General features: G+C 41.2%; 2 protein-coding genes across 4 annotated transcripts in view; one reads left to right on the plus strand and one right to left on the minus strand.

Moving 5' to 3' along the window:
- Positions 1-1,296: 1,296 nt before the first annotated feature.
- Positions 1,297-6,638, plus strand: LOC146503292 (caspase a-like). The gene is made up of 8 exons (XM_085130595.1): positions 1,297-1,841; positions 1,930-2,208; positions 2,280-2,368; positions 2,494-2,670; positions 2,763-3,000; positions 3,094-3,246; positions 3,373-3,482; positions 3,561-6,638. The coding sequence occupies exons 1-8, from the start codon at positions 1,835-1,837 to the stop codon at positions 3,708-3,710; spliced, it is 1,203 nt and encodes a 400-aa protein (XP_084986721.1). The 5' UTR covers positions 1,297-1,834; the 3' UTR covers positions 3,711-6,638.
- Positions 6,639-9,718: 3,080 nt separating this feature from the next.
- LOC146503293 (syntaxin-1A-like) overlaps positions 9,719-26,524 on the minus strand; it is a 101,160-nt gene continuing 84,354 nt past the window's right edge. The window contains exons 7-11 of one of the 3 annotated variants that reach the window (XM_085184494.1): positions 18,949-19,022; positions 18,719-18,853; positions 17,035-17,145; positions 16,735-16,845; positions 9,719-12,269 (exon numbers count right to left, since the gene is read on the minus strand). In XM_085184494.1, the coding sequence (XP_085040620.1) occupies positions 12,192-12,269; positions 16,735-16,845; positions 17,035-17,145; positions 18,719-18,853; positions 18,949-19,022 (509 nt within the window). In that variant the 3' untranslated portion in view covers positions 9,719-12,191. Of the gene's footprint in view, positions 12,270-13,367; positions 15,249-16,734; positions 16,846-17,034; positions 17,146-18,718; positions 18,854-18,948; positions 19,023-26,524 lie in introns of those variants that run through there. The other 2 variants (XM_085184492.1, XM_085184493.1) reach the window with 2 other exon arrangements.

Here is a 26,524-nt window from a genome sequence, read left to right on the forward strand (position 1 = left end):
AACCTGGTTCAAAACATACTTAGAAAACAGGAAATACTTTGTATCAACAGGTAACTTCACATCTGAGCAGACAAGTATCACATGTGGAGTTCCCCAAGGTTCCATCCTGGGACCCCTTCTGTTTAACATTTACATGCTCCCACTGGCACAGATTATAAAGAACAACAAAATAAACTATCACAGCTATGCAGATGACACACAAATATATATCACAATGTCACCAGGAGACCGAGGCCCTGTACAGGCTCTTGGTAAATGCATTGAGGAAATTAATGACTGGTTGTGCCACAATTTTCTCCAGCTAAACAAAAACAAAACTGAGGTAATAGTCTTTGGCGCCAAAGAAAAACGATTACAGGTCACCAGAGAACTTCAGTCTATAAACCTAAAAACCACAAATCAGGCGAGAAATTTGGGTGTAGTGATGGATGCAGACCTAAACTTAGAAAAACACATCAAGACAATAACAAAATCAGCTTACTATCACCTCAAGAATATTTCAAGAATAAAAGATCTGATGTCTCAACAGGACCTGGAAAAACTAGTCCATGCATTCATCTTTAGTAGGCTTGATTACTGTAACAGCATCTTTACAGGTCTACCTAAAAAATCAGTCAGACAACTACAGCTCATTCAGAACTCTGCTGCTCGAGTCCTCACTAAAACCAAAAAAGTGGACCACATCAGTCCAGCTCTGAGGTCTTTACACTGGCTGCCTGTCCGTCAGAGGATAGACTTTAAAGTTCTGATGCTGGTCTATGAAGCTCTGAATGGTTTAGGACCAAAATACATCAGTGACCTCCTGACCCAGTATGAACCTTCCAGATCCCTCAGGTCATCTGGATCCGGTCTTTTATCAGTTCCCAGAGTCAGAACCAGACACGGAGAAGCTGCATTCAGCTTTTATGCTCCTTATATCTGGAACAAACTCCCAGAAAGCCTCCAATCAGCTGAAACACTCAGTTTATTTAAATCCAGGTTGAAGACTCACCTGTTCTCAGCTGCATTTGAATAAAGCACCAAATCCGCACTTAAGCTTAAATTTCAAAACTTACATTTTAACTACTGATTTTATCTACTGTTCTGATTTTATCTGTTTTGATTTTATATACTGTTTTGTTTGTTTGTTTGTTTTATTTGTTAATTAGTTAGTTTGTTTGCTTGTTTTAATCAATTTTAAATCATGCTTTTTATTTGTTTTTGTTTCTAACGTCTCTGTAAAGCACTTTGAATCACATTGTTGTTGAATTGTGCTATACAAATAAACTTGCCTTGCCTTGCCTTGCCTTGACTTGACTTGCCTTGCCTAAAGCAGGAAGAAGAGTTTATGAACTCTTGTTCAATACAAGTTGAGGCCTAAATAAAAATGTTAAAAATGCAAAAGCTAGTTGATCCTTGAATTTAAAAACATCTTGCATTTCATTAACTGCTCTATAACCACTTATTGGCATCTCTTTGTTCCTAGGAAATCAGGCAGTGCTGTCCAAAATACTTCACAGCACACATGAGCACACATAAAGGTTTGCAAATCGTAACATACAGAAAGCACAAGTAGTGCAGGAGGTGCTCAGGAACATGACTCTTAGAAAATACAAAAGATGTGTTCTTTGCAAACAAAGATAATTGTCATGACTTCATTTCTAAGAGACCACTGCTCAGAAGAAAAAGAAAATATTTTATGTTGCATTTCAAGTTTGACTTGATTACAACCACTTCCATGGAAGTGTGGCTTCCACACAACTATTAATAGATAAAAACATCTTGGCAAACACACAATCATTTGTACATGCTGGAGGACACAGGTTGCAAATTTGTGAAGTAAAGGTTATGAAAGATGGCAGGTAAGACAGAAGGTTCATGCACTCCAAGTGTTAATGTGTGATAGATTTTGATTTTGACATTATTATTTGATCTCATTCTTCCCTCTAGATAAGGAGCTTGCCAGAGTGAGAGGACGGTTTGTTGAAAAGGTATCAAAAGCCCTTCTTAAACAGCTCCTGGATGACCTTTTAGAAGAGGGTTTGCTGAATGAAGGAGAGACAGACTCTGTGCTCGAAGACAACAGCAACAAAGCAGACATGGCCCGTGCTCTCATCGACATGGTGAAGAGGAAAGGAGATAAAGCTAGCAGGAAGATGATCGAACACCTGGAGAAGAGAGATCCTACACTTTACTCTGAGCTGGGTCTGTCCTGTGGTCAGCCTCCTGGTGAGTTCGCCCTGTTTGGAAGAAGGAAATCGTACAGAATAAAGTCTGAACAGTGCTTTTCTTTTTTCCAGCTGCAGCGTCTCAGAAGGAGCAAAGCTGGTCGTCCGAACTCATCGCCACAACTGACTCTTTCTGGAGGACAAAGCTGAACGATAAAAATGTTTGTCATGACTGTTCAAACACTTTTAACGAACAAGATTCAAATTTGGAATACTTTGTAAGTTTATACACTTAAATTTTACATTTATAACTGTAAATATTCTGTCTTTACATTTGTATTTTTAGATTTACCCTGTGGCAGAAAAGTCCATCAGCAGTCGTGTGGCCCTGCTAATCACTAATCGAAATTTTTCTGATGAGAGATTAACCCGAAAAGGAGCTGAAGTTGACGAGGAGAACATGGATAAGCTTCTCCGATCTCTGCATTATGAAGTGGTCAGATACAAAGATCTCACTGGAAAGGTATTTAAATACTAATCTTTTATTCTTTCCTAGCAAATTAAGGCTGAGTGACAAAATAACTGATGCTGATGGGACTTTTTGTGTTCAATCAGATGATCGATGAGGCTCTGATGAATTTCTCCAAACATCCCAAACTCAAAGAGACAGACAGTGTGTTTGTGGTGATTATGTCTCACGGGAAACGGGGAATAGTCCTCGGTGTCAATCACAGAGAAGAAGTGGAACCAGATGAATTCCCTGTTGACAATATTTACAAGTACTTGGGCTCACAGAAATGCTCAGCACTGCTAAACAAACCAAAGATCATCATCATCCAGGCGTGCAGAGGAGGTGACTTTCAATCATTTCATCTGACCAACATCCAGAAATGTCCTCGTAGCTACAGTTTGGACCTGAATTAAAAGCATGCTGCGTGTGTTGCAGAATCTGGTGGCTCCGTGATGGTTAGTGACAGTGCAAAAGTGGTCTGTGATGATGTGTCACAGAGCCGCTTTGATGAAAACAGCATTGTGGATGACTCTACTCGATATGTGCACAAAGAAAAGGACTTCATTTCACTTCTGTCCAGCACCCCAGGTCAGTTTGTCTGCTGATGGGTTTTATTATGCAAAAAGTTTCTGCCATTATTAAGATAAGCATCTGAAATTTGCACCAATAACACACAAGCATAGTCTCATTCTGTTTTCGCATGATTTCCTGCAGACACTGTTTCATACAGACAGGAAGACCGCGGGTCTTTTCTGATCCAGTTCATCAAGGAGGTATTCAACACGTGCTCCCATGAGGACGACATCGACGAGCTCTTCAGAAAAGTAAGTACCTGAAAACTCGTTTGGTGATAGTGCTGCAGGCAAACAGATGCAGTCACTGGTTATGTTTTCATCACACAGGTCATGCAACGCTTTGAAGATTTTCCCTCTGTGACACTGAGACAGATGCCAACCAAAGACAGATGCACTCTAACCAAGCGCTTCTACCTCTTTCCAGGCCGCCGAGACAGGATTGAATTTTGGTCAAAGGAAACTCATAATAAGCGCTAATAAGTACATTAATGATTTCATGGAATAAGGGATTCATACTTATCTGTAGTATAACAGGGGATATGCATTGATTATTGTGAATTATATGTATAATATTGATTTCTTTGTTTCTGTTTTTACTGCTTTGTGAAAGTGAATGTGAGATTTTGTCAACCTTTAATACGTTTGGAGATTTTAGTAGCTACATGAGTGAGTGTATCGTTTACATTCATCAGTTGTTCTCGTCTATAATGTCATCACTGTTACTGTTGTGTGTCTAAATAAGTAAATGAGCCCTTAGTTCTCTCACCCCAACCGGGTGAGAGAAGGATGGCCGCCCCTCCCTGAGCCTGGTTCTTCTGGAGGTTTCTTCCTGTTAAAAGGGAGTTTTTCCTTCCCACTGTCACCAAAGTGCTGCTCATAGGGGGACATATGATAGTTGGGTTTTTCTCTGTATTATTGTACAATATAAAGCGCCTTGAGGCGACTGTTGTTGTGATTTGGTGGTATATAAATAAAATTGAGTTGAATTGAATCATGTGGGTCTATGACCACTGGTGCAACATATAATTATTCTTACTGAAAGCATTTTGTTAGTAACTCAGATTTGTATTACTGCAAATTAACTATCTTTAATCTACAGGTGGGCTACAGTAATAGAAATTACAAGTATATAAAGTTACATATTTATATAAATGTAATTATTTATGTAAAAGTTAAAATAAAATTGCCAATAGGAGGTGGTTAGCTTGAGATATTACTAATTACTGTGACCTAAATTTACTGTTTTTCTATTGAAGATCCAGTGGCAGGTTAGTTCTACATTGATTTAAACACATTGTATAGACTGGAAAGCTTTAGTAATTTATACCTGACAGCCCTTGTTATTTATGTTTTTTGAATAGAGTTTTAAAGAAATACATCACTTTATTTTGTATTTTAATTAGAGTGACGATTTAAGATTGGGTGGGCCCAGTGGGATTTTCAGTTTTTTAAGCAGGCTGCAGCATTTTTGACTGTGGGAATGAGCATTTTAAAACATCTTAGACAAAACATAATATAGTACAGTTACTGACATATTAACACATTCACATTCAAAGAAATCATTACATGCTTTCTCAACTTGTTCATCTGGGGATGAGCACTTCTTTACCTTTATGATTGGCTAGCTGACAACAGAAAGGTCAAAAGATCCTTAACTGGGTGGAGAGAAAACGTGAACATGTACCTTTAAAAGTTGTGCAGTGTTTTGGCCACATCCTGTATGATGGTGGTTTTCAACCTTGGTCATCTGATGTAGCCTCCACCCTCAAAACCCTGTTAGATGGGTTAAAAATAATTCCCTTCAGCACCACCTTATAAACACCTGCACTGCTTTATCTCTTACGCTCGGTGCATGTAGCCTACCTCTGTAGCAAACTGCCTAAATCTTTAATCAGTTGGTAGTGGGTTTATATTTCAGACATGCATCTAAAATGTTTAGTTAGCAGTCCATATAACAGCTATATTCATGAGCCTGTTTTAACCATTTATCGGTTCTCTTTAGCTAACAATTTTATTCATTTATTGAGAATTTCGTGGTTTCAAGTGATGAAATGCTGCATAAAAAGCTTGGTTTGCTTGTTTCACTCGAGCCAGAAGCTTGTAAGTAGTAGTGCAAACGTGTTCACTGATGATTTCCTGCATCTCGGTGCATCTCTTTCTTTACAGGAAGATGACCCTGATGGTGTGAAAGTAGTTTTGCAAATAGGAAGTAGTTTTCTTGGTAAAAAAAAAAAAAAATTGAAAGGAAACCCACAAACCTGAAACCCTGTAACATTAAGTGTACAACTTTGAAATGCCTTCAAATACTAAAAGAAAAAGTAGGTGAAACTCTGGTCTCTCTCATGCAACGTAAAGAGGAATTATGGGTCGCACAAGACTTTAAGGGTTTAAAGAAATCTAAAGAATAACTCAAAGTATTCATTTGGAATCTAAGAAAAAAAAAATAAAGTGCATACTTTTAGTGGTATGCAGTGCAAAATATCTGAATGTTCAAATTGACTAAAGTTTTATCCATTTAATTTACATTTTCAAAACTGAACTTTAAGTTTTTAAATTTTAATGGTAAGTAACGGCAGTCTCTTTAGCAGCTCTTCAATTCTATGCAGAATAATAAAAGTATAAATAAAAAATGTAAGAATAGCAGTTGCAGGGTGTAATAAAATCAGTCTAAAAGGTAAAGTGGAGAGGGATAACAGGTAGTGTTCAGAGTGGGTTATTTTCCTTATTATTCAGCTGGTCTTCTTGTGCCAGTCACAGTGTATATCTCTGTCATATCTTGGTCATATACACTGTGATTCTGATGACACCCTTAGCAGCTTTGTCCACCCTCTGCAGGTCCTTGAGAAGTTTAAATGTAGATTTGAGTGCAGGGTAACTAGATCCAAACAAATTTAAACCGGGGCGTAGGACATGAAGGATAACATGGGGCATGTTGCTAATGCTGAGTTGTCTGAAATATTGATTTATTCAGCTTAAAGCAAACACACAAAAACTTTGCAGGTTTGACAGTTAGCATGTGAAGAACAAATACTACTACAATAAAAACAAAAGGAAGCTGAAGTTTCTTCATATGGTCTTTTCTGCCTTCTTGCACTCGTTCTCGCTTCTCCTTATTTATTGTGTGACTATACGTCATACTTTCCACTTGTGAAACTGAAAGAACTCCACTAACTTTACTCAAGTAGCTTCCCAGTGTTTCATTGGGCAGACATCCCTTTTCTTTCCCAAATTTTCCATCATATTTTGACAAAATCACTGCCTTTGCAGATTTTAAGGCTGTGAATAATTTCCCCTGTTGAGTAGAATATAATATGCTGAAAAGCTACCCAGATGCATCATGACAACCTTCCCTGCTCTCAGTTCAAACGGATAAACAGTCACATGCCAGAGAAGTGTTGATTTTTTTTAACAAATATTGCCAATAAATGTGTGGGGCATCTTCTCACTATACTGGATAAGGGAAAAATAGATACAATACAGCACAAGCTATAGGCTAAAAGATGGAACTGAGCACTGGACACATAATATAGTTGGCTGTTTGTGGATGGTAATGTTGGCTTTGTTGTTAATGTTACTTTTTTGCACCATCTAGATAAATGCCTGTTCCTTTTTGAGTTCTTGAAGTTGCTAGTTCTAATAAAAGAAGACTGCTACAATTTTCAACTTTATTTAGGGAAATCTGACCAGCAGCAGTGATGCAGTTTTGCCATCAGATGTGGTCTTCTGGGCTTCCTAAAACATACATCTGCACATAAACCTGGAAGAACTCATATGAAGCTACCTAAGTGTTGCCATTTTAGTTTCAGCTTGTCCATTCAGCAAGCTAAACCTAGACACAGAGTGCTGCTGCCTGACCTTTCTTTTAGAAGTGAAGGTGTGTTTTCTATGAAGCAGAAGCATATCCATATTCAGATGTGTCGCAGTGAAATGTGTAAACAGGTCTGTGCAGGTTCTGTAATGCAGTAGTCTAAGAAGTTTGGAAAGAAAGCGACTGCACTTTAGATTTTGTGCAGATGTTTCATGGGCTAAACCTTTCAGTTCTAAAATCAAATGGTAGACCGTCCCAGTTGTTAAACCCTACTTGGGTACCTTGAGAGGGTCACTAAGCCAGTATTAATTATGTGGCTCGTCACAGTGAAACATCTTCAAGAAACTTAGTCCAGTCATTTTTTTCCCCAAGCTTTTTGGTCTAAACAGATCTTTGTTATTTTAATCTTTATTTTGCATTTTTCCCATGCTGCAGAGGTGGCAAGTAAGGCAGGAGAGATGGCCGGACACACCCAATTAAATTTTCAATTTTCAATTTTCAATTCAATTTTATTTATATAGCGCCAAATCACCACAAAAGTCGCCTCAAGGCGCTTCATAGATACAGAGAAAAACCCAACAATCATATGACCCCCTATGAGCAAGCACTTTGGCGACAGTGGGAAGGAAAAACTCCCTTTTAACAGGAAGAAACCTCCGGCAGAACCAGGCTCAGGGAGGGGCGGGGCCATCTGCTGCGACCGGTTGGGGTGAGAGAAGGAAGACAGGATAAAGACATGCTGTGGAAGAGAGACAGAGATTAATAACAGATATGATTCAATACATAGAGGTCTGTTAATACATAGTGAGCGAGAAAGGTGACTGGAAAGGAAAAACTCAATGCATCATGGGAATCCCCGGCAGCCTACGTCTATTGCAGCATAACTAAGGGAGGATTCAGGGTCATCTGGTCCAGCCCTAACTATATGCTTTAGCAAAAAGGAAAGTTTTAAGCCTAATCTTAAAAGTAGAGATAGTGTCTGTCTCCCGAATCCAAACTGGAAGCTGGTTCCACAGAAGAGGGGCCTGAAAACTGAAGGCTCTCCCTCCCATTCTACTTTTAAATACTCTAGGAACAACAAGTAGGCCTGCAGAGCGGGAGCAAAGTGCTCTAATAGGGTGATATGGTACTACAAGGTCATTAAGATAAGATGGGGCCTGATTATTTAAGACCTTGTATGTGAGGAGCAGGATTTTGAATTCAATTCTGGATTTAACAGGAAGCCAAAACAGGAGAAATATGCTCTCTCTTTCTAGTCCCTGTCAGGACTCTTGCTGCAGCATTTTGGATTAACTGAAGGCTTTTCAGTGAGTTTTTTGGACATCCTGATAATAATGAATTGCAGTAGTCCAGCCTGGAAGTAATAAATGCATGAACTAGTTTTTCAGCGTCACTCTGAGACAGGATATTTCTAATTTTAGAGATGTTGCGCAAATGGAAGAACGCAGTCTTACATATTTGTTTAATATGTGCGTTGAAGGACATATCCTGGTCAAAAATGACTCCAAGGTTCCTCACAGTGTTACTGGAGGCCAAGGTAATGCCATCCAGAGTAAGAATCTGGTTAGATACCATATTTCTAAGCTTTTCAGCGCCGAGTACAATGACCTCAGTTTTATCTGAGTTAAGAAGCAGAAAGTTAGTGGCCATCCAAGTCTTTATGTCTTTAAGACATTCCTGCAGTTTAACTAATTGGTGTGTGTTATCTGGCTTCATGGACAGATAGAGCTGGGTGTCATCTGCATAGCAGTGAAAATGTATGCTATGTCTTCTAATGATGCTGCCTAGGGGAAGCATGTATAATGTAAACAGAATTGGTCCTAGAACTGAACCCTGTGGAACTCCATAATTAACCTCAGTGTGTGAAGAGGACTCTCCATTTACATGCACAAATTGGAGTCTATTAGATAGATATGATACAAACCACTGCAGTGCAGTACCTGTAATACCTACAGCATGTTCTAATCGCTCTAATAGGATATTATGGTCAACAGTATCGAATGCTGCACTAAGGTCAAGAAGGACAAGCACAGAGATGAGTCCACTGTCAGAGGCCATAAGAAGATCATTTGTAACCTTCACTAAAGCTGTTTCTGTGCTGTGATGAGCTCTGAAACCAGACTGAAACTCTTCAAATAAACCATTCCTCTGCAGATGATCTGTTAGCTGTTTGACAACTACTCTTTCAAGGATTTTTGATATGAAAGGAAGGTTGGAGATTGGCCTATAATTAGCTAAGACTGCTGGGTCTAGAGATGACTTTTTGAGTAAAGGTTTAACTGCAGCCACCTTGAAGGCCTGTGGTACATAGCCGATTATTAGAGATAGGTTGATCATATATAAGATCGAAGAATTAATCAATGGCAGGACTTCTTTGAGCAGTTTTGTAGGAATGGGGTCTAAAAGACACGTTGATGGTTTGGAGGAAGTAATTATTGAAGTTAACTCAGAAAGATCGATTGGAGAAAAAGAGTCTAACTTAACATCAATGGTACTAAGAGTAGCTGTAGATAATATTACATCTGTGGGATGATTATTGGTAATTTTTTCTCTAATGATAAAAATTTTATTTGTGAAGAAGTTCATGAAGTCATCACTAGTTAACGTTGAAGGGATGGTTGGCTCAAAAGAGCTCTGACTTTTTGTCAGCCTGGCTACAGTGCTGAAGAGAAACCTGGGGTTGTTCTGTCACACAGACAACTTCAGGAGGCGGCCCTGCTAGGGCCGTAACACCCCCTCCCATAAATACAAACCCGTGGTTTGTCACATGATTATGATAACCAAAACAACTAATCAAGTCCGTAACCGTTGCATCACCAAACTGTAGGCTTTCCACCTACCAAACCCCATAGCAACGGTTAGGCATTTCCTGCGGAAGCTGCCAACCCCATCTCAGTGGGTTCACAACATTGACAGAGTGGCCCCAGACCCTCGAAACAATGTCCCATGTGATAGCCAGGGCTTTGAACCATCACATGTGGAGAACCCAGCAGGCAACTAGTGGGCCTTACTGAAACACTTTGCAGACGATTCCTCAAGTCACCGGTACAGGCATGTTTGTTAGCCAGGGTTGCGGGTCTTACTGGTGGTTTTATACACAGTCTGTCCCCCTGCAGGTCATTTTGAGGACCTGGGAAATTGTCAACCAGCGGCAGCTCAGGGTTAGTTGACCTCTTACCCCGACTACATGACACTACTGAGCAATTATGCTCCAAGGGTAGCCTTTTACTAGGCCGGCCAACCTTGTCGGTTTGAGAACCCTGACTGACTTTTCTCAAAGCAGGCCCTTTTTGCTTTGAGCGGGCTCTCTGTTTGAGTTTCAGCCTCAAACAGTTAGCAACAAGGTGTCCAGGTTTGTGGCAGAAGAAACACAGTTTTGCTCTGGAACTTCTGCTGTTGATAGAAAGCTAAGGACAGGTTTGGTTTTTGCTACTAATGATGTGTTGGTGCAGCAATAATCCTGCTTTGTGCATTCAGGTTCAAACGTTGTGTATGTGCTTGAAGAGTCAATGGTGCAAAGCGACCAACTGCGGGATTATGACTGAACTCCTCAAAATCAGAATCCTGTCTAGAAAAAGTGACATCATAGTCCTGTGGATCGTCAGTTCATCTCGACAAGACGGCCCGTCCAGACCAGTGAAGGAGAGCAGTTTGGGACTGGGCTGGAGGAAGGCTGAATGTTTGACGTCCCTCTCTAATTTTGCAATCATGTTTGTGGACATTCTGGTGCTTAAATAACTTGCTACCAACACATCAACTTCAAGGACTCACCGTTCATGTTTTCACTGGTATTGGACTTCTGGATATATTATTCCCTTGTGGAATCATGTGTGCAAGGCAAAGTACAAACTCAGTGTAATTTTTTGGGACAAACTTTACTTAAAAAAAAGAAAAAAAACAAGACTCATTAAACAAATAAACCCATGTCATTACAATACAACACAAAGGCAACAAGTTGAGTAGGCAACATGGTAACATGGTTGCAGTCTGTGCTGTCTGATGTTTCCCCCCAAAAATGATATGAGTCTTTTAACGGGGCTACTTTGAGTTCATGCTGATGCATTCAATGACTCAGTGAGTTCATCAATGGAAATAAACATACAGTAGAAGTAGCTTGACAGGATAATATGCACTGTTTAAACCTTGGGGTTTACAGAAACGGCAGAAATAAACAAAAGGTTTGTCACTTCATTAATCCAACCAGACTAGACTCCACTTTAACAGCTTATTTAAATATACTGGCAGTGTTAGAGAGCTTTATATTACTTTAGAAAACAAAGACACATTTGGCTACCAACAAGCACTCATGTTTTCATCCAACGACTCACATACAACGTGTTCACACATGTAGCTACCAAGGAACTTGCAAATATCCTTTCAAATCTTATATATGCATGCATGCACTCAATCACACTCAACACTGGAGCAACGGTCAAAAATGCTGCACAACCGGTAAGGCCAGATGAAATTAAGTACAGTAGCATTGCTTCTGTCAACTACAAGAGATGTGCAATTAGAAAAAAAGTTTGGCAGTGTGTTAAATATACGAGCAAAATACCCAACATCAGCGTAGCTATGTTCTTTTTGATGTGTTCCCTTTTGCAACAGAGTACAAAACACCACTTTACAGTGAACTAAACCATGCAGGGCTTTTAAGAGGGAGGTAGAAGACATCAGAGAGAGAAAGTAAAAAGACTACTAAAAAGATAAATACATGTGCAAATGAACAGAGGTCTACAGATAACATAGCTCTGAAAAACATAACAATGTGTCACTTTGCCTGTACAACACAAAAAAAGACACATCTGAATCAGTGTCATACATGGAAGTTGGAATGTTTTAGTATATTGTTACATTTCATTTAGTAACTTTTTCATTCAAGAAACATCATATCATTGACAACACTCGACACTCTGATAAACAGTTTGCAGCACCACACATTTACAAAATAGCAACTCATGCGAAACAAAAACAAAACGCCTCTGGCCCTGTACACTGTGTGTAAAATTTATTGTACATTATGTAACGTATCTTTCGCTGAACACGTAATAGATTGCATTTGTTAAAACAGGAAATTGGAAATGTGTGTTATTCTGCTTTTAGCTCTGTCGTGTGACTTTGTGTTTTTTTAGTGTGATCGTGGCTGAGGTTTAGCCCAGTGTTCCCCCAACAATGGAAGCAATGACGACTCCCAGAATGATACAGCATATAATAATCATAATTTTCTTCTGAATGGTATTAACAAAAAGAAAAGGAAAAAACATCCAAAGCAGCAAATGGGGAGCAGAGAAAACATGTTAGTTATACTGTTTGTGCTTTACTTGAACAGAGTTAATAATAATTTGAACAAAATGCAGTTTACAACAAAAGTAAAAGAACCAAGCGGGGGGAAAAAATGCAATTTAATTCATTCTAATAATGCTGGAGTGTGACCAAAATGTTACATTATTTCTACATCTTCTTTTAAAAGAAAGAAATCTTTAAATCCTGCATTTTGCTCATACCATCTGTCACATGCCACAAACAGAAATCATCTCTGCGGTTAAAGCCATCACATGCACATAAAAAGCATCAATTTGGTTCCATCTAGTGGTTAACTGAGAATATGCAAGCAAGACTGCAAATTTATCAAAAATTAAAAATCCACCAAACACAAACTTCACTTTTAAAATGTGTTTTTTAGCAAAGGTCCTTCTAATGAAGAAGTTCAGCGTGCAGCAAATAAATCCTGTGGACTTGCACAGTTTCCAACAATTCTTAAAGAAACTGTTTAAGGAAATATGCCCTTAGTTATGAGTCACATACATCTCATCACATCAGTGTAATAAGAAGAAAATAAAAGTTCAATTAAACACATCATCTCTCTCTATGAGACACCCTCATGCAGTTCTAAAGTTTTACATATCAGGACATAAACAAAATCATCTGGTTATTACAACTAAACTAAAATTATCCATCCATTCTCTACTGCTTATCCTTCTCAGGGTTGCGGGGGCGCTGAAGCATATCCCAGCTGTCTGAGGGCGAGAGGCAGGGTACAACCTGGACAGGTTGCCAGTCTGTTGCAGGTCTAACACAGATACAGGGCAACCATTCACACTCGCACTCCCACCTATGGGCAATTTATAGTTTCCAATTAACGTATCCCCACTAACTGCATGTCTTTGGACTGTGGGAGGAAGCTGGAGTACCCGGAGAGACAAACATGGGGAGAACATGCTAATTCCACAAAGAAAGACTTAAATTAGTTCATTCAATTTTAATTTACTCAATAAACCAAAACATGTGACATATTACAGTGTGTCATTATTTGTTTAAAAAAAGGCAAAGTGCAGAAGCAGTGTGTGAAAAGCTAAGTAAACAACATGATTCAGTAGTTTGTAGAACCAACTCCAACAGCAATAACTTGAAATAATCATTTTCTGTACAAATTTCTCAGCATTTTATATTATTGTTTTTTTTCTTTTGGCTTACTCTTCTTAACATTGCTTCAGCTTGTTGAGATGTATGTATGTAATGAAGCACAGCTATTCCACCAGAGCATTTCAAACTAGTTGAAGTCTGGACTTTAACTTGGCCATTGAAACACCTCGATTCTTTTCTTTTTCAGCCATTCTGTTGTCGTTTTGCTGCCATGCTTGGGATCAGTGACTGTAAGGTGCCCAGCTTCTGTGGTTGCAAAACCCAAATCATCATGAGGTGTTTGATATGCTATAGGGTTAGGGGGGTTAGGCCTTCGGTGCTAGGCCCTCGAACTGGTCATCCTTCTGCTCAAAGACCTGTTTCAGAGAAATGAAAATATCTTGATCTCTGAGCTTCAGGGAGAAAAGTGCCCCGACACTCTGAAAGGACACGTCAAAGGCACAGCGTTAACGGAGAACCTGGCGACCCAAGACTCGTTCCCAACAACAGAGAAGGATGAGGGCAGATCAGTACACAGGGATGGTTCTCGTTGAGGCATAGACTTTAACGAGAACCCTTCTCCACTATCAAATGCATTAGATTAGCAGCACGTGGCTGCTACTTACCCTTTTAATTCCTCTGAAAGTATTAAGAATGTACTTAGTTTTTCACACACTGGTTCTGCATTTTGGATTTTTAAAAAATAAATAATGACACATATGTCATGTGTTGTTATTCATCTGAGGTTCTTTTTACCTCATTTTAAGCTCTGTAAAGTAACAGACTACATTTTTAAATGTCCCAACCTTAAATCAAATTAAAAGAAAGCGTTCTTTTGAAAACAGATATCTCATTCTGTCTTTTTTCACTCATAAACTATTAATAGCTTATTTAATTTACCTGGTCATTTCAGATTCATCGATATATCATGGATGTATTGGGTGAGAAGGAAATAAAATCTCTACATTGTTACAGTATCTTAAAAATCATGATTTAAAAAAAAAATCCCAATTATTTAAAAAAAACAAAACAAAAAAGAAAACATCCACCCAGCTGTTAACACATCACCACAAGTCAATGGTTTTATATTTGTTGGACTTTTCCAAAAGCAGAAATTACACGGAAGCATAAACACTGATATGCACTACAGATGAAAACCTGGAAGGGAGAATACATTTTTGGAGATTGCTGTAATTCCTGATCACTCCTCCATAAAGTCACTATGGCTGCGAAATGACAAAATCTCTAAGGCACATATTTGACCAACCTGACTCAAAAGTGGATTTCCCAAAACGTTTAACTATTTTGTTTTACCTTTAGTAATACATCATTGTTAAAACTAATTGGTAATAAGCTTATTTTGATGACTGTTTTAGTAATAATGCAATCATCTACAATTTGTGTTTGTGGGACAACATAGAGAGAAACATGCAAATGACAAAGCTTTGCAACTCAAACAGGCCAAGCACAAACTGTTCCTGTAGCTGAAGCACACGTTAAGAATAAAAGTTGATGCAGATTATATTTGAGTGTTCATAGCTTGCTGCACAGACATCAGACCAGTAATGCAATGACTTGCTTCCCAGTTCATAAGCAGTGCTCACTGCACACATTGCAGAGGCCACCATACAGTACATTTAACACATGAACAGGTGTGTGTGTGTGTTTTTGGCATTCATGTCACTCATAATGACTGTCCTGTCTGCCATGTGATGATTTTTAGGCTCCTAACTGAGTCCCACTGCGAGCGAAATAATGAGGATGGTGATACAAATCGCAACACAAACTCCTATCAGGATCACCTTCTGGATGGGGGACCATGGGGAGGGGGAACAAGGAGAGCACAGCGTTAGATAATGAGTCAGGGGATTGAGAGGAACATGAGAGAGAGAGAGAAAGAAAGAAAGTTTGCAGTCTTTAATTATAAATGGGGAAATAACCATGTAGATGACTCTTGCACTGAGTCATTGGATGTGTGCAATTTATCTAATGTTGAGCATCTTGTTAGACGTTGACCAAGAGGTGGCAGAATTGCTCCATTGTGTTGCAGATTGTTTAAAAGAAGGAAGACTGCCACGATTCCTTTTAAGAGCGTTTGTCAAATGTTTATATACTACGGGAACAATCAGCTTCACATAGTCCTGTCCAAAGATAGTGAACCTCCAGAGTCCATGATGTAAGATGATACATCTCGCTTTGCTAGCAAACAACTATTCAAAGATGACAGTTTGTGCATTTACTGTATATGCACTAAACATGTAAAATCACTGTTATCTGTTGTGGCTCCTTGTCATGCCTCTCCACCAGAATGTAGTGTTCATGTGTTAAAAGTGACTCTGGTTGTAAAGGTTGAACTAAAAATACATACAGAGTGTTTTTATTTATAAATTGAATTGTTCTTAGGTCAGATTCTTATAGGCACTCACCGGCCAGTTTGTTATGTACACCTATTCAACTGCTTTTTAAAGCAAATATCTAATTAGCCAATCACATGGCAGCAACTAAATTCATTTAGGCATTTAGGTCATCTAGACATGGTGAAGATGCTAAAGGTCGTGGTAGGGGAGCAGCAGTAACTCAAATAACCAGTTGTTACAACTAAAGTATGCAGAGGAGCATCTCTGGGGGCACGACATGATGTGCTACAGCAGCAGAACATCAACAGTTTAGGCTGGTGGTATAATTGTGCGGAGGATATTTTCTTGGCACACTTGCTGCTTTAATCACCGTAGTATCAAATGGTCACGATTTAAACTTTGCAGCCCATCTGAGTCTTGCTGTTGACCATATACTTTCCTTTCCTTTCCAGGGCTATATGCCATGTCGTAGAGCTCGAATCATCCCTACCTGCCTTTTTGAACATGGCCATCACTGTTCTCAAATGTCCTCCACACTCACCAGATCTCAATCTAATAGAGCATTTTTGGGTTTTAATTTTTGCATCATCATGGATGTGTAACCGACAAATCTGCAGCAACTGTGGACTAAAATCTCTGAGGAATGTTCTTAGAACTGTGTTGAATCTATAAAAGGAAGAACTGAAGAATTAAGGCAGCTCAGTACTAGCAAAGTGCACCTAATAAAGTGTCCGGTGAGTGTATATGCTAAAGTTACTGAGGCTGAAAGTCATTGCTGTAGACTTAAATACACTCACAATAACCACAGTCCATACACAGATACATGACAGGTGAGCATGCACAGCAACCACTCCACTATGCACATGCACCGATTCTGACTTCAACTACCACCGTTTCACATGACAGCACGTTTTTTCCCGTTTAAGCAACTCACCCTCCGGGCTTTACTCTGGTACTTAACAGCCTTCTTAGTGTCTGATACCGCCCTCTCCACATAGTCTACCGAGTGCTCCACATTGTACTCAATGCGGTCTATCATTTCCCCCTAGAAGAAGTTAGTTACAGAGGAGGTGTGGAGGACATGCAGACAAGAAGAATAAAGAGGAAGCCAGATGTGTAGGCAGGAGGAGGAGGAGCGGATACAGATGGAGGCAAGTGACAGGGGAGGAATAACAGATAAATGAGTAGGAGAGAGAAGGAGAAGAAAAAAGAGAAAAAGAAATAATTATGTCACCCGTTTGTTGGTCTTTTTAAACTTTTTGCATTTTGGGAGGTTGTCCTTTCCCTGCTCCACGTAATCCTGGGCCTCCATAACACAGCGCTCAATGTTGTTCACGAGGTTGCCCTGCACAAGAATCAGAGATGGAGACACATTAAGGTAATAGTAAGAAGAAATCTGTAGTACAAAGCAACCTGACTAATGTCATATGTCATAGAACACAAAATAACTGTGATATCACATCTCTTATCATTTCCATTGTATTGGTAACAAACCATGATTAAAACAGCATTAATCAACAAGAAAAAAAATCATAACTTTTCACATTAGCACTGACCCACAATCACTTGACAAATCAAAAGTGACCCAGACTGTTCTCTGTGCATGCACTAAAACAAAGACAATTCAAAGTCCGCACAGGTGAAAAGTCTCGAGTTAGAGGTAAATTACCTTGCTGTGTTAGAAGGGGAACAACGTTCTGTGTTCTCCAGAGCTTAGAGTCATTGGAGTGGGGGCAGTGTTGTGTAGTGAAGAAGAAAACACAGAGAGAGCAAAGCTGAGAAGGGTAGATTTAACAATCACACTCCAGTTTAATCTTAAATCATGTGGCACTAGGAGCATAAAGGGTTAGTTAATTGAACAGTTTAGAGCACACACATACAAACACCCATTTCCACTGAATTATTAGACATTTTCCCACTAAATGTTATTGCATTGTGCCATCAGTGTAACCAAAATCAGTTTCATGTAGCGATTTACTTCCATATTTTCTTATTTTTCATATTTTCAAGTGTTCTCTAACTCAGAATCCATTCTGTACAATTCAGGCCGATTATTTCTGATGAAGGAAATAGTTCATCTCTGTGGGGGTTTAGCCACACACACACACACACACACACGAAGAAAACCCGAATATGTATCGGAAAATTAGGGAACTGTTCACTCCATGAGACTTGGAACGCTTTTTAATGTGCAGCATTCATATTTTGCAACATAATAAAAAGACTAATTCTGAACAGCTCTAAATGCGCGAAGCTAAAGCCTGAAATATTTAAGGTTTATTTATAATTAAAAGCTTTAACAAAATGTGACTCTGTTAAGTTGCCAACGTGAAAGTTGTAGATGTCAGATTTATTTTCCAGCTAATGATCGCAGCAGGAGAATTATTTATAAAAAAAAAGAAAAGAAAAAACAGTCCAAAGCCAGAAATCCCACGTGGAGATAATCACCAAACTCCAATCAACTTATCTTTGAGCCAAAAATGATCTGTTCCCCCAAAACTGTCTAAATTTACTGAGATAGTTTGCAAACAGACACCCAGATGGAGCTGAAAACATAACCTCCTTCCAACCGTGTTGGCATAGACAAGCCCTCAATTACACTAATACACTTAAAAACCGTTCTGCAAAATGAAAGACGTGTAGTTGCTTGAGCTTTAATAGGGAGGAGCAGCATGCTAGCATGCTGAGCTGATTAATGATTTTACTATTAATGAACACGGGGAGCTACTGAACCGCTGCAATGGAAAGATGGCCCTTTCTGCATGTAGAAACCAGTCATTATGCATCAATTGGCAGATGGATTGTCAGTTATAAGCATATTGAGCATTTGCATGTTTGTTTCATTTGCATGCATTTGGCCGAGACTCAAGCAACACAGCTGTAGAAACAGAAAGAGAGAGAGAGATCAGTGTTTTCACCTGGCTTTCCACCAGCATGGCCATGTCCATGAACATGTCGTGAAGCTCCCTGATGCTGTTTTCCAGCTTGATAATCTCATTGTGCCGCGTCTCGATCTCATTCATTGCTTGCTGGGTGATGTTGTCCATGATTATCTAAGAAGGTACAAAATTAAGGAAGTAGTGACTGACAGGTGCGCCCCCGCTGCATTCTTTATGTTTTGCTTTTTTGTTTTGTTTGTAAGACTTACCCCCGAGGTGAAGATGGCTGGGTTGTCACTTTCCAACATGCTCTCCAGCTCCTCGTTTGTTGTGTTTCTTCCAGCTAAAAAGGCAAAGCGCACAAACTTTAAAAAAAAGACCGCCAGCTTGCTTAAACTTTTAGGGATGACTGTAGGTGCATCGATATTTCATTTAAAAGGTTTTCCAAAGAGAATGAAGACTATATTAATAAAACACTAATATAACGCCCTGGATCACAGCAGTCATCCCCTCCTGGTCTATATGCCTGTGGCGTGAATAAGGCACGGCGGGACCACGGAGTATCGTTCACAGCCATTTTATTGAACACACCTCACCACCACACACCACCAACCCCTGAGTCCCCGTGTTTTAACACGGCGGGGGTGATTGCGGATGCCGTGCAGGTGCGTCCGCACGGCACCGCAGACCACGCCCCACCACACACCCCCATCGCACGATTGAGGCCGGGGAGTCATCTGGCCGAACCTACTCCCCCACCCCACCGGTTCCCAACCTTGGCACAGAGCAAAGTCCGTTGCGCAGGCCGCCCACACCTCAAATGGCGGCGAGCCTTGTCCGGGGGTCGGCCACGCCTCCAGCAGCAGCGGCGAAACTGGTCCGGAGGCCGGCTACCTGGCAAGCCGGCACGACCCCACCGGCCCCGGGAGGGGCTCACTACCCGGCGCATCTGACGCTCCGGGGCAGCTCGATCCTCGACCTCGGGCACAGGTCGAGCAGGCTCCCCTGGCACGGGGACCGCCATCTCCACCTCTTCCGGCTGGAGCGGCTCGTCCGCCGCTGGCGGAAGCGCTGGCGGGAGCCCCTCCCGCGACTCCTCTTCCTCCAGCCGGGGCAGACCCTTGCGCGCCTCATCTGCCGCCTCCGGTTGGAGCGCCTCATCCACCGCTCCCGGCAGGAGCAGCCCTTCACCCGGCTGTTCCCCCTCCTCTGGCAGGCGCAGATCCCCACGCGCCTCGTCTGCCACCTCCGGCTGCTGAGGGGCCTCACGCGGCTCCTCCACCGCTTCCTCGGGACACACCTGTGGGGATGGCGCCCAGGCCCAGAGCAGCGCCGCCAGCTCCCCAAGCCTTTCCAGGTGGCGCTCGGACTGGTCCTGCAGCTCTTCCTGCTGGCGACGCACCTCCGCCGCCTGCTCCCGCTGGGCGGCCGCCATTTCGGCCACCCTCTGGGCCAGCTCCTCCTTTTCCTGGCTCTGATACGGACCTGCCGTGCTGCCTCCTGGGTTTCGGCACCAACGTGGCGTGAATAAGGCACGGCGGGACCACGGAGTATCGTTCACAGCCATTTTATTGAACACACCTCACCACCACACACCACCAACCCCTGAGTCCCCGTGTTTTAACACGGCGGGGGTGATTGCGGATGCCGTGCAGGTGCGTCCGCACGGCACCGCAGACCACGCCCCACCACAATGCCAATTTGAGGATTAATTAAAATAAAAGCTTGAAGACGTTTCACCTTCATCCGAGAAGCTTCTTCAGTTCTAAGGTCAAATGGTGGAGAGTCCCAGATTTAAACCTAGTGGGAGTTTCCCCCCACAGAGGGACAAAAGGACCCCCTGATGATCCTCTAATCGCCTGAGCCAAGATGTGAAACTGGGTGTGGGTCCCAATCAGCCAGAGTTTCAGGTGAGCTCATTGTGAAACCTGGCCCCACCTTATCATGCAAATTCCTGAGGTCAGATGGCCCAGGATGTGAGTGGGCGTTAAGGCGTCTGGGGAGGGATCTCAAATGATAAGGTGGGGTCAGGTTTCACAATGAGCTCACCCGAAACTCTGGCTGATTGGGACCCACACCCAGTTTCACATCTTGGCTCCTCATCCTTAGAGGATCATCAGGGGGTCCTTTTGTCCCTCTGTGGGGGGAAACTACCACTAGGTTTATATCTGGGACTCCCCACCATTTGACCTTAGAACTGAAGAAGCTTCTCGGATGAGAGGTGAAACGTCTTCAAGTAACTTAAAGAAGTCCAGACGCTTTTCTTTGCAAGCTCCTTTGACTACGATGACCTGGATGACTGAGAACCTTCACAGACATAAAATAAAAGCTGTTTGCTCATCTTTTACACTTATTTTCCATCCTCTCTCCATCCGTCTCCACTGTACAGGAACGGCAACACTGGATGTAAAATGTAAAAGATTTGTCCAGGCAGAAAAAGGGTTAAAAACAGATGTAATAATAGAAAAACTGATCTGAATGTCGCAGGGTAAATATGTGTTCATACATCTGTCAGTATTTAACTAGTCATCTCAAATTATCTCCAAGCCAAGGTTCAGACAGAAAGCCATAAACCCTGCAATTCAAACATTAATGGGCCTACAGTTAAAATATTGCTTAACTGCAGGAGTGAGCCATCGGACTTCTTATTGCACTTAACCCCACGTCTCTGACATTTGCAGGCCGGGAGTTTTGCATTTTTCTGATCCAGCCACACTAATGTGAACACGATTAATGGTGTAAAATACCTCGAGAGAAACTAACAGTTCAGTTTTTTGCTCCGTGTATATCCATTTGTTGATGTGTTTTGAAGCTGTAATTGAAGCAAAACATTCACGGTCTCTCTTCTTTAATCCTATCAGCACGTTTCATTAACGTTTGAACGAGGATCTGTGAATACTCTAAAACCTACAAGTTAGATTTTTTTCGCTTTTGACAAATCACACACGGTAGCTCAGCGACTGCAGCTGAGTCAGAGATATCAGTCTGCATCTCATTTGTAGAAGCTGAGATTGAATCTGATACTCGCTGATCATCTTTTGACATTTCCCCTTCAACTGTCAGACGGGCAGAACGTGAGTAAACACGGCTCGTATTCATTTCAATATGAGGCTTGTGTAGTTTTCTTAGCACGAGGAGCAGAGGAAGAACTATCACCTACTTATTCAGCAGTTTATTAAGTTTGCTTTAATATTTTCAATCTCCCATCTCTTTCTGTGTGACAGCATTTCTTATGGCTTCTTTCTGCTGATGAGTTTGCTCCTCATCCATCTTTATTTTCCCCGACAGAGTTGCCCTACTTTACAAACATTTCCCTACACCTACCCTAATACTCTCGTTTGAGCGCTGAGTTTGCATGCGGCGCTGCTCCACTTGGGCTCCATTACTGCCCCACTGTTACTGTAAGTCATAGTCAGACACTATCAGCATCATTTCCAATCTTTCCTTTGCACATTTTAAATCCTCTTTGGGGTTGCATGTGAATACAGGACTTTCCCTTTCTTCCCTGTGATGACTAGGGATGGGTACCGGTATCCGGTGCCATGATGGCACCGGTTCTGACATAAACGGTAGTAACCAGACCAAAAAGCAGCGCACATTTCGGTGCTTTATTTTGGTGCTTTATTTTTCCTGAGCTGTGATACACTTTCTTCTTCCTTACATTTGTATTGGCGGTTGGCAAACAACTGAAAGGTGCATTACCGCCACCAACTGGTATGGAATGATACACTTTAGATTCTAGCCAATCATTTTACGTTTCCGAGGATAGTAGGCGGGTCCAGGTACGTACGTTCTTTTAGAGCAGAGCTACAGATTAAAAACGCCCAAAGCGAAGCGGTCAAAAGTCTGGCTGTACTTCACAGCAAAATATGCAAACTCAGCAGCTGCAACAAGTGCTTTAAGGTGATACTGTGATGCTGTCAAAGGAGGTAACACCTCAAATCTGATGAAACACCTGGCGACGGATAGCGTTTTTTTTAAAAGCCGAAAAATGCGCCGTATTTGATAGCTTGCTGCAAGACCTCACACGAGCGCATCTACTGCGGGTGTGGTGCCTGTTATCGGACCCGGAGTTAGCAACATCCCCCAAAAACACGAAGAGGAGAGTCCTGGCCCCTAGCCCTGCCAGTGTAGCAGAAAAGATGACGGATGATGATGATGCAGCAGCAGCCGTTCTTCTCTGCGTGAGTAGCTTAGTAGGCTAACCACGTTATTACATTAATGCATGTAAGGTGAACTAGCAAACACCATCATAGCTACATGCAGCTGTCTTCTTGTTTGATGGCAGATGCTCCCTTCACCTTGGCCAAAAAGGCTAAAATGACCAAAGAAAAAGTGGAAAACGGTTAAACATGAGAGGTTTTTGGACAAAGTTTGTGTTTTTTCCATTGTTTAAGCACTGCTTCCAGCAAAGAGTGATACCATATATGCCCTATAGCTGCAGAAAAGGCTAACATTGTTATCTTTTTACAAAAAACAGCTGAACATGAGAAGTTTTTGGACCAATTTTGTGTCCTCCATTCTTTAAGCACCGGTTCGAGCACCGTTTAAGCACCGGCACCGTTTCAAAAGTACCGGTTTGGCACCGGTATCGGATAAAAACGAAACGATACCCATCCCTAGTGATGACACACGTGATGACCCATCAAATAGTAACTCGATGTACAGAGCTGAGCAGTTAGTTTAACTTCTCTCGGCTATGGTTAAAAAAACAAAAACAAATAGCAAGCCAAAGAAATCTAAAAGCTTTCTAACAACACTGTCTATTAAAAAAAAAAAAACCTAGTGGTGAGAGAAACACTGAGCTTTTTTACTAAATAGAAGTACAAGAAAAAGCCATTTAGAGAAAAAGTTCAGAAATATTGTCGTAAAAATGATTTTAAATCATCAAAACTTCCCAATAGGCAAAATGGATTAAGATTAACAAATTAAATTAAAACACTAAGAAATATATTTTGAACATTTTCAAAGCAGATATTTTGACTCGCAGCAGGGACACCACAAGTGCCTTCATGATGGCTGCATTCAATTTTCTTCATACTGGTTCACTGCTGTGGCATGCTGGGATATTATGGGGAAATTATTAATTCTGCCTGTTCCTTCCCTACTGCGCCACATCACAATGTTTGTCTAGAAAAAGATCTAAAAAGCACGCCATCTATAACATTTCTCCTACGCCCTCAGCGTCACAGGCCTAGAGACCAGTGGGTGATCGCCTGGCAATCACAGCTTGCTAGAGAAAAATGTGCACGTTACTTGTGCTCAAGTGAAATTGCTCGCAAAGAGGTATGTAGTGCTACACCAGAAACATTCTTGTGATTGCTTTGAACGCCAACAGGTTGTTGTGGTCCCCTGTAGTTGACCTGTAGTGTCAGACCTGTAGCTGAGGTTGTCAGCAACTGATATAAATTAACATAAAAGAGCCCTTCAAATTACACTGTGCTAATACAGCACTTTAATAAATGTATTTAGCTCATTTCTGCCACTGGGGTATACTGAAACAGCAACCCCAAAAGAAGCCAACTGGAAGTGCCAAAAACCTGCAGTTCATCTAGTGGCCACTTGAGGCCGCTTACCCTTTTAACGACTCCAGAGATAATCTTAACATGCTCACAGCTTGGTATAGGGATGGGTACCGGTATCCGGTGCCATGATGGCACCGGTTCTGACATGAACGGTAGTAACCAGACCGAAAAGCAGCGCACATTTCGGTGCTTTTTTTTTTCCTGAGCTGTGATACACTTTCTTCTTCCTTACATTTGTATTGGCGGTTGGCAAACAACTGAAAGGTGCATTACCGCCACCAACTGGTATGGAATGATACACTTTAGATTCTAGCCAATCATTTTACGTTTCCGGGGATAGTAGGCGGGTCCAGGTACGTACGTTCTTTTAGAGCAGAGCTACAGATTAAAAATGCCCAAGGCGAAGCGGTCAAAAGTCTGGCTGTACTTCACAGCAAAAGATGCAAACTCAGCAGCTGCAACAAGTGCTTTAAGCTGATACTGTGATACTGTCAAAGGAGGTAACACCTCAAATCCGATGAAACACCTGGCGACGGATAGCGTTTTTTTTTTTAAAGCCAAAAAATGCGCCGTATTTGATAGCTTGCTGCAAGACCTCACACCGAGCGCATCTACTGCGGGTGTGGTGCCTGTTATCGGACCCGGAGTTAGCAACATCCCCCAAAAACCCGAAGAGGAGAGTCCTGGCCCCTAGCCCTGCCAGTGTAGCAGAAATGATGAGGATGATGATGCAGCAGCAGCCGTTCTTCTCTGCGTGAATAGCTTAGTAGGCTAACCACATTATTAAATTAATGCATGTAAGGTGAACTAGCAAACACCATCATAGCTACATGCGGCTGTCTTCTTGTTTGATGGCAGATGCTCCCTTCACCCTGGCCAAAAAGGCTAAAATGACCAAAGAAAAAGTGGAAAACAGTTAAACATGAGAGGTTTTTGGACAAAGTTTGTGTTTTTTCCATTGTTTAAGCACTGCTTCCAGCCAAGAGTGATACCATATATGCCCTGTAGCTGCAGAAAAGGCTAACATTGTTATCTTTTTACAAAAAAACAGCTGAACATGAGAGGTTTTTGGACCAATTTTGTGTTCTCCATTCTTTAAGCACCGGTTCGAGCACCGTTTAAGCACCAGCACCGTTTCAAAAGTACCGGTTTGGCACCGGTATCGGATAAAACCTAAACGATACCCATCCCTAGCCTGGTACAAAAATGGTTTGGGTCTCTACAATGAATTTCTGCTTTCAAACATCTCTCCAGGGGATTTATTTCTTCCCTTTGTATTTTGTTCAGGGATAGAGTTATGATTGCTTTGACAGAACGTTATCAGCAATAGCTGTCGGCACTTCATGGCAGTGTGTGTGCTGCTGGTGCCTTCTGGAGTATTTTTAATGGAATTATGTGACAAATATTATGACCCTCTATGAGGTACAGCCCGTCCAAGAACTATGTGCTTCAAATTGGTTTAGTTTAGAGAGAATTTCTGTCTTTTTATTAGTCTGCTACATACTGTAATAATTAGCTGCTATATGCACTCACCAACTACTTAATTAGGTACATTTATTCAACTGGTCATTAATGGAAATATCTACAAATGTCTAAACCCATCATTAATAATTTTATATTTTCTGCTAGTATAACCTCACTCCAAGAAGAAATGCACTTAAATAAATTAAAGAATTTTAAGTATTTTATAAGAAGAAAAAGCATCAAAGCATTACTTAACCTTTCAATAAGGGTTAGGACGTGCTGATGAGTTATAACACATAGTGACCTCAGTCTGAGGGCAGTAAAATGTGCAGCACTGCCAAAAGTAGAAACACTGAAGAGTGATGCTGAAAAACCTGTTAATGCATTTAATATTTCAAGGTTCTACTTTAGTAATTCCCTCTTATCAGGTTTTTCTAAAAGCTGAACCTGAACAGACTTTATTAAATCTAAAACACAGCAGAAAAACTACTAATAGCGACTAGAAAGAGACTGTTTCTCTTTCCTGTTAAACTCAGAACTGAATTTAAAAGCCTTCTGCACAGATACAAGGTCCTGAATAATCAGGCCCCATCACAACATATCACCCCAGCAGAGACCTCTCAGACTGCTAGATTGCGGCTCGTGGTTCCCACAGTTTGCAAAAGTAATGGAAGGCGGCTATCAGGCCCCTCTCCTGTGCAACCAGATTAGGTTTAAAAAATTCCTTTTTGACTCGTAGCTTATAGTTAAGGATGGATCACGTCACCCTGCAGCATCCCTTAGCAGTGCTGGTAAAGGCAGGGAATGAGAGACTTGCCATGACGCAATGAGCTCTTCTTCTCCACTCCTGATGTGT

This window comes from Neolamprologus multifasciatus, chromosome 14, assembly GCF_963576455.1.
Source record: "Neolamprologus multifasciatus chromosome 14, fNeoMul1.2, whole genome shotgun sequence".
NCBI classification, from domain to species: domain Eukaryota; kingdom Metazoa; phylum Chordata; class Actinopteri; order Cichliformes; family Cichlidae; genus Neolamprologus; species Neolamprologus multifasciatus.

Bases quoted from the DNA above. Each gene is read 5' to 3' on its own strand.
- LOC146503292 (XM_085130595.1), top strand. The intron at 3,001-3,093 runs GTGACTTTCAAT...CGTGTGTTGCAG, and splicing joins CATCCAGGCGTGCAGAGGAG to AATCTGGTGGCTCCGTGATG. The intron at 3,483-3,560 runs GTAAGTACCTGA...TTCATCACACAG, and splicing joins TCGACGAGCTCTTCAGAAAA to GTCATGCAACGCTTTGAAGA.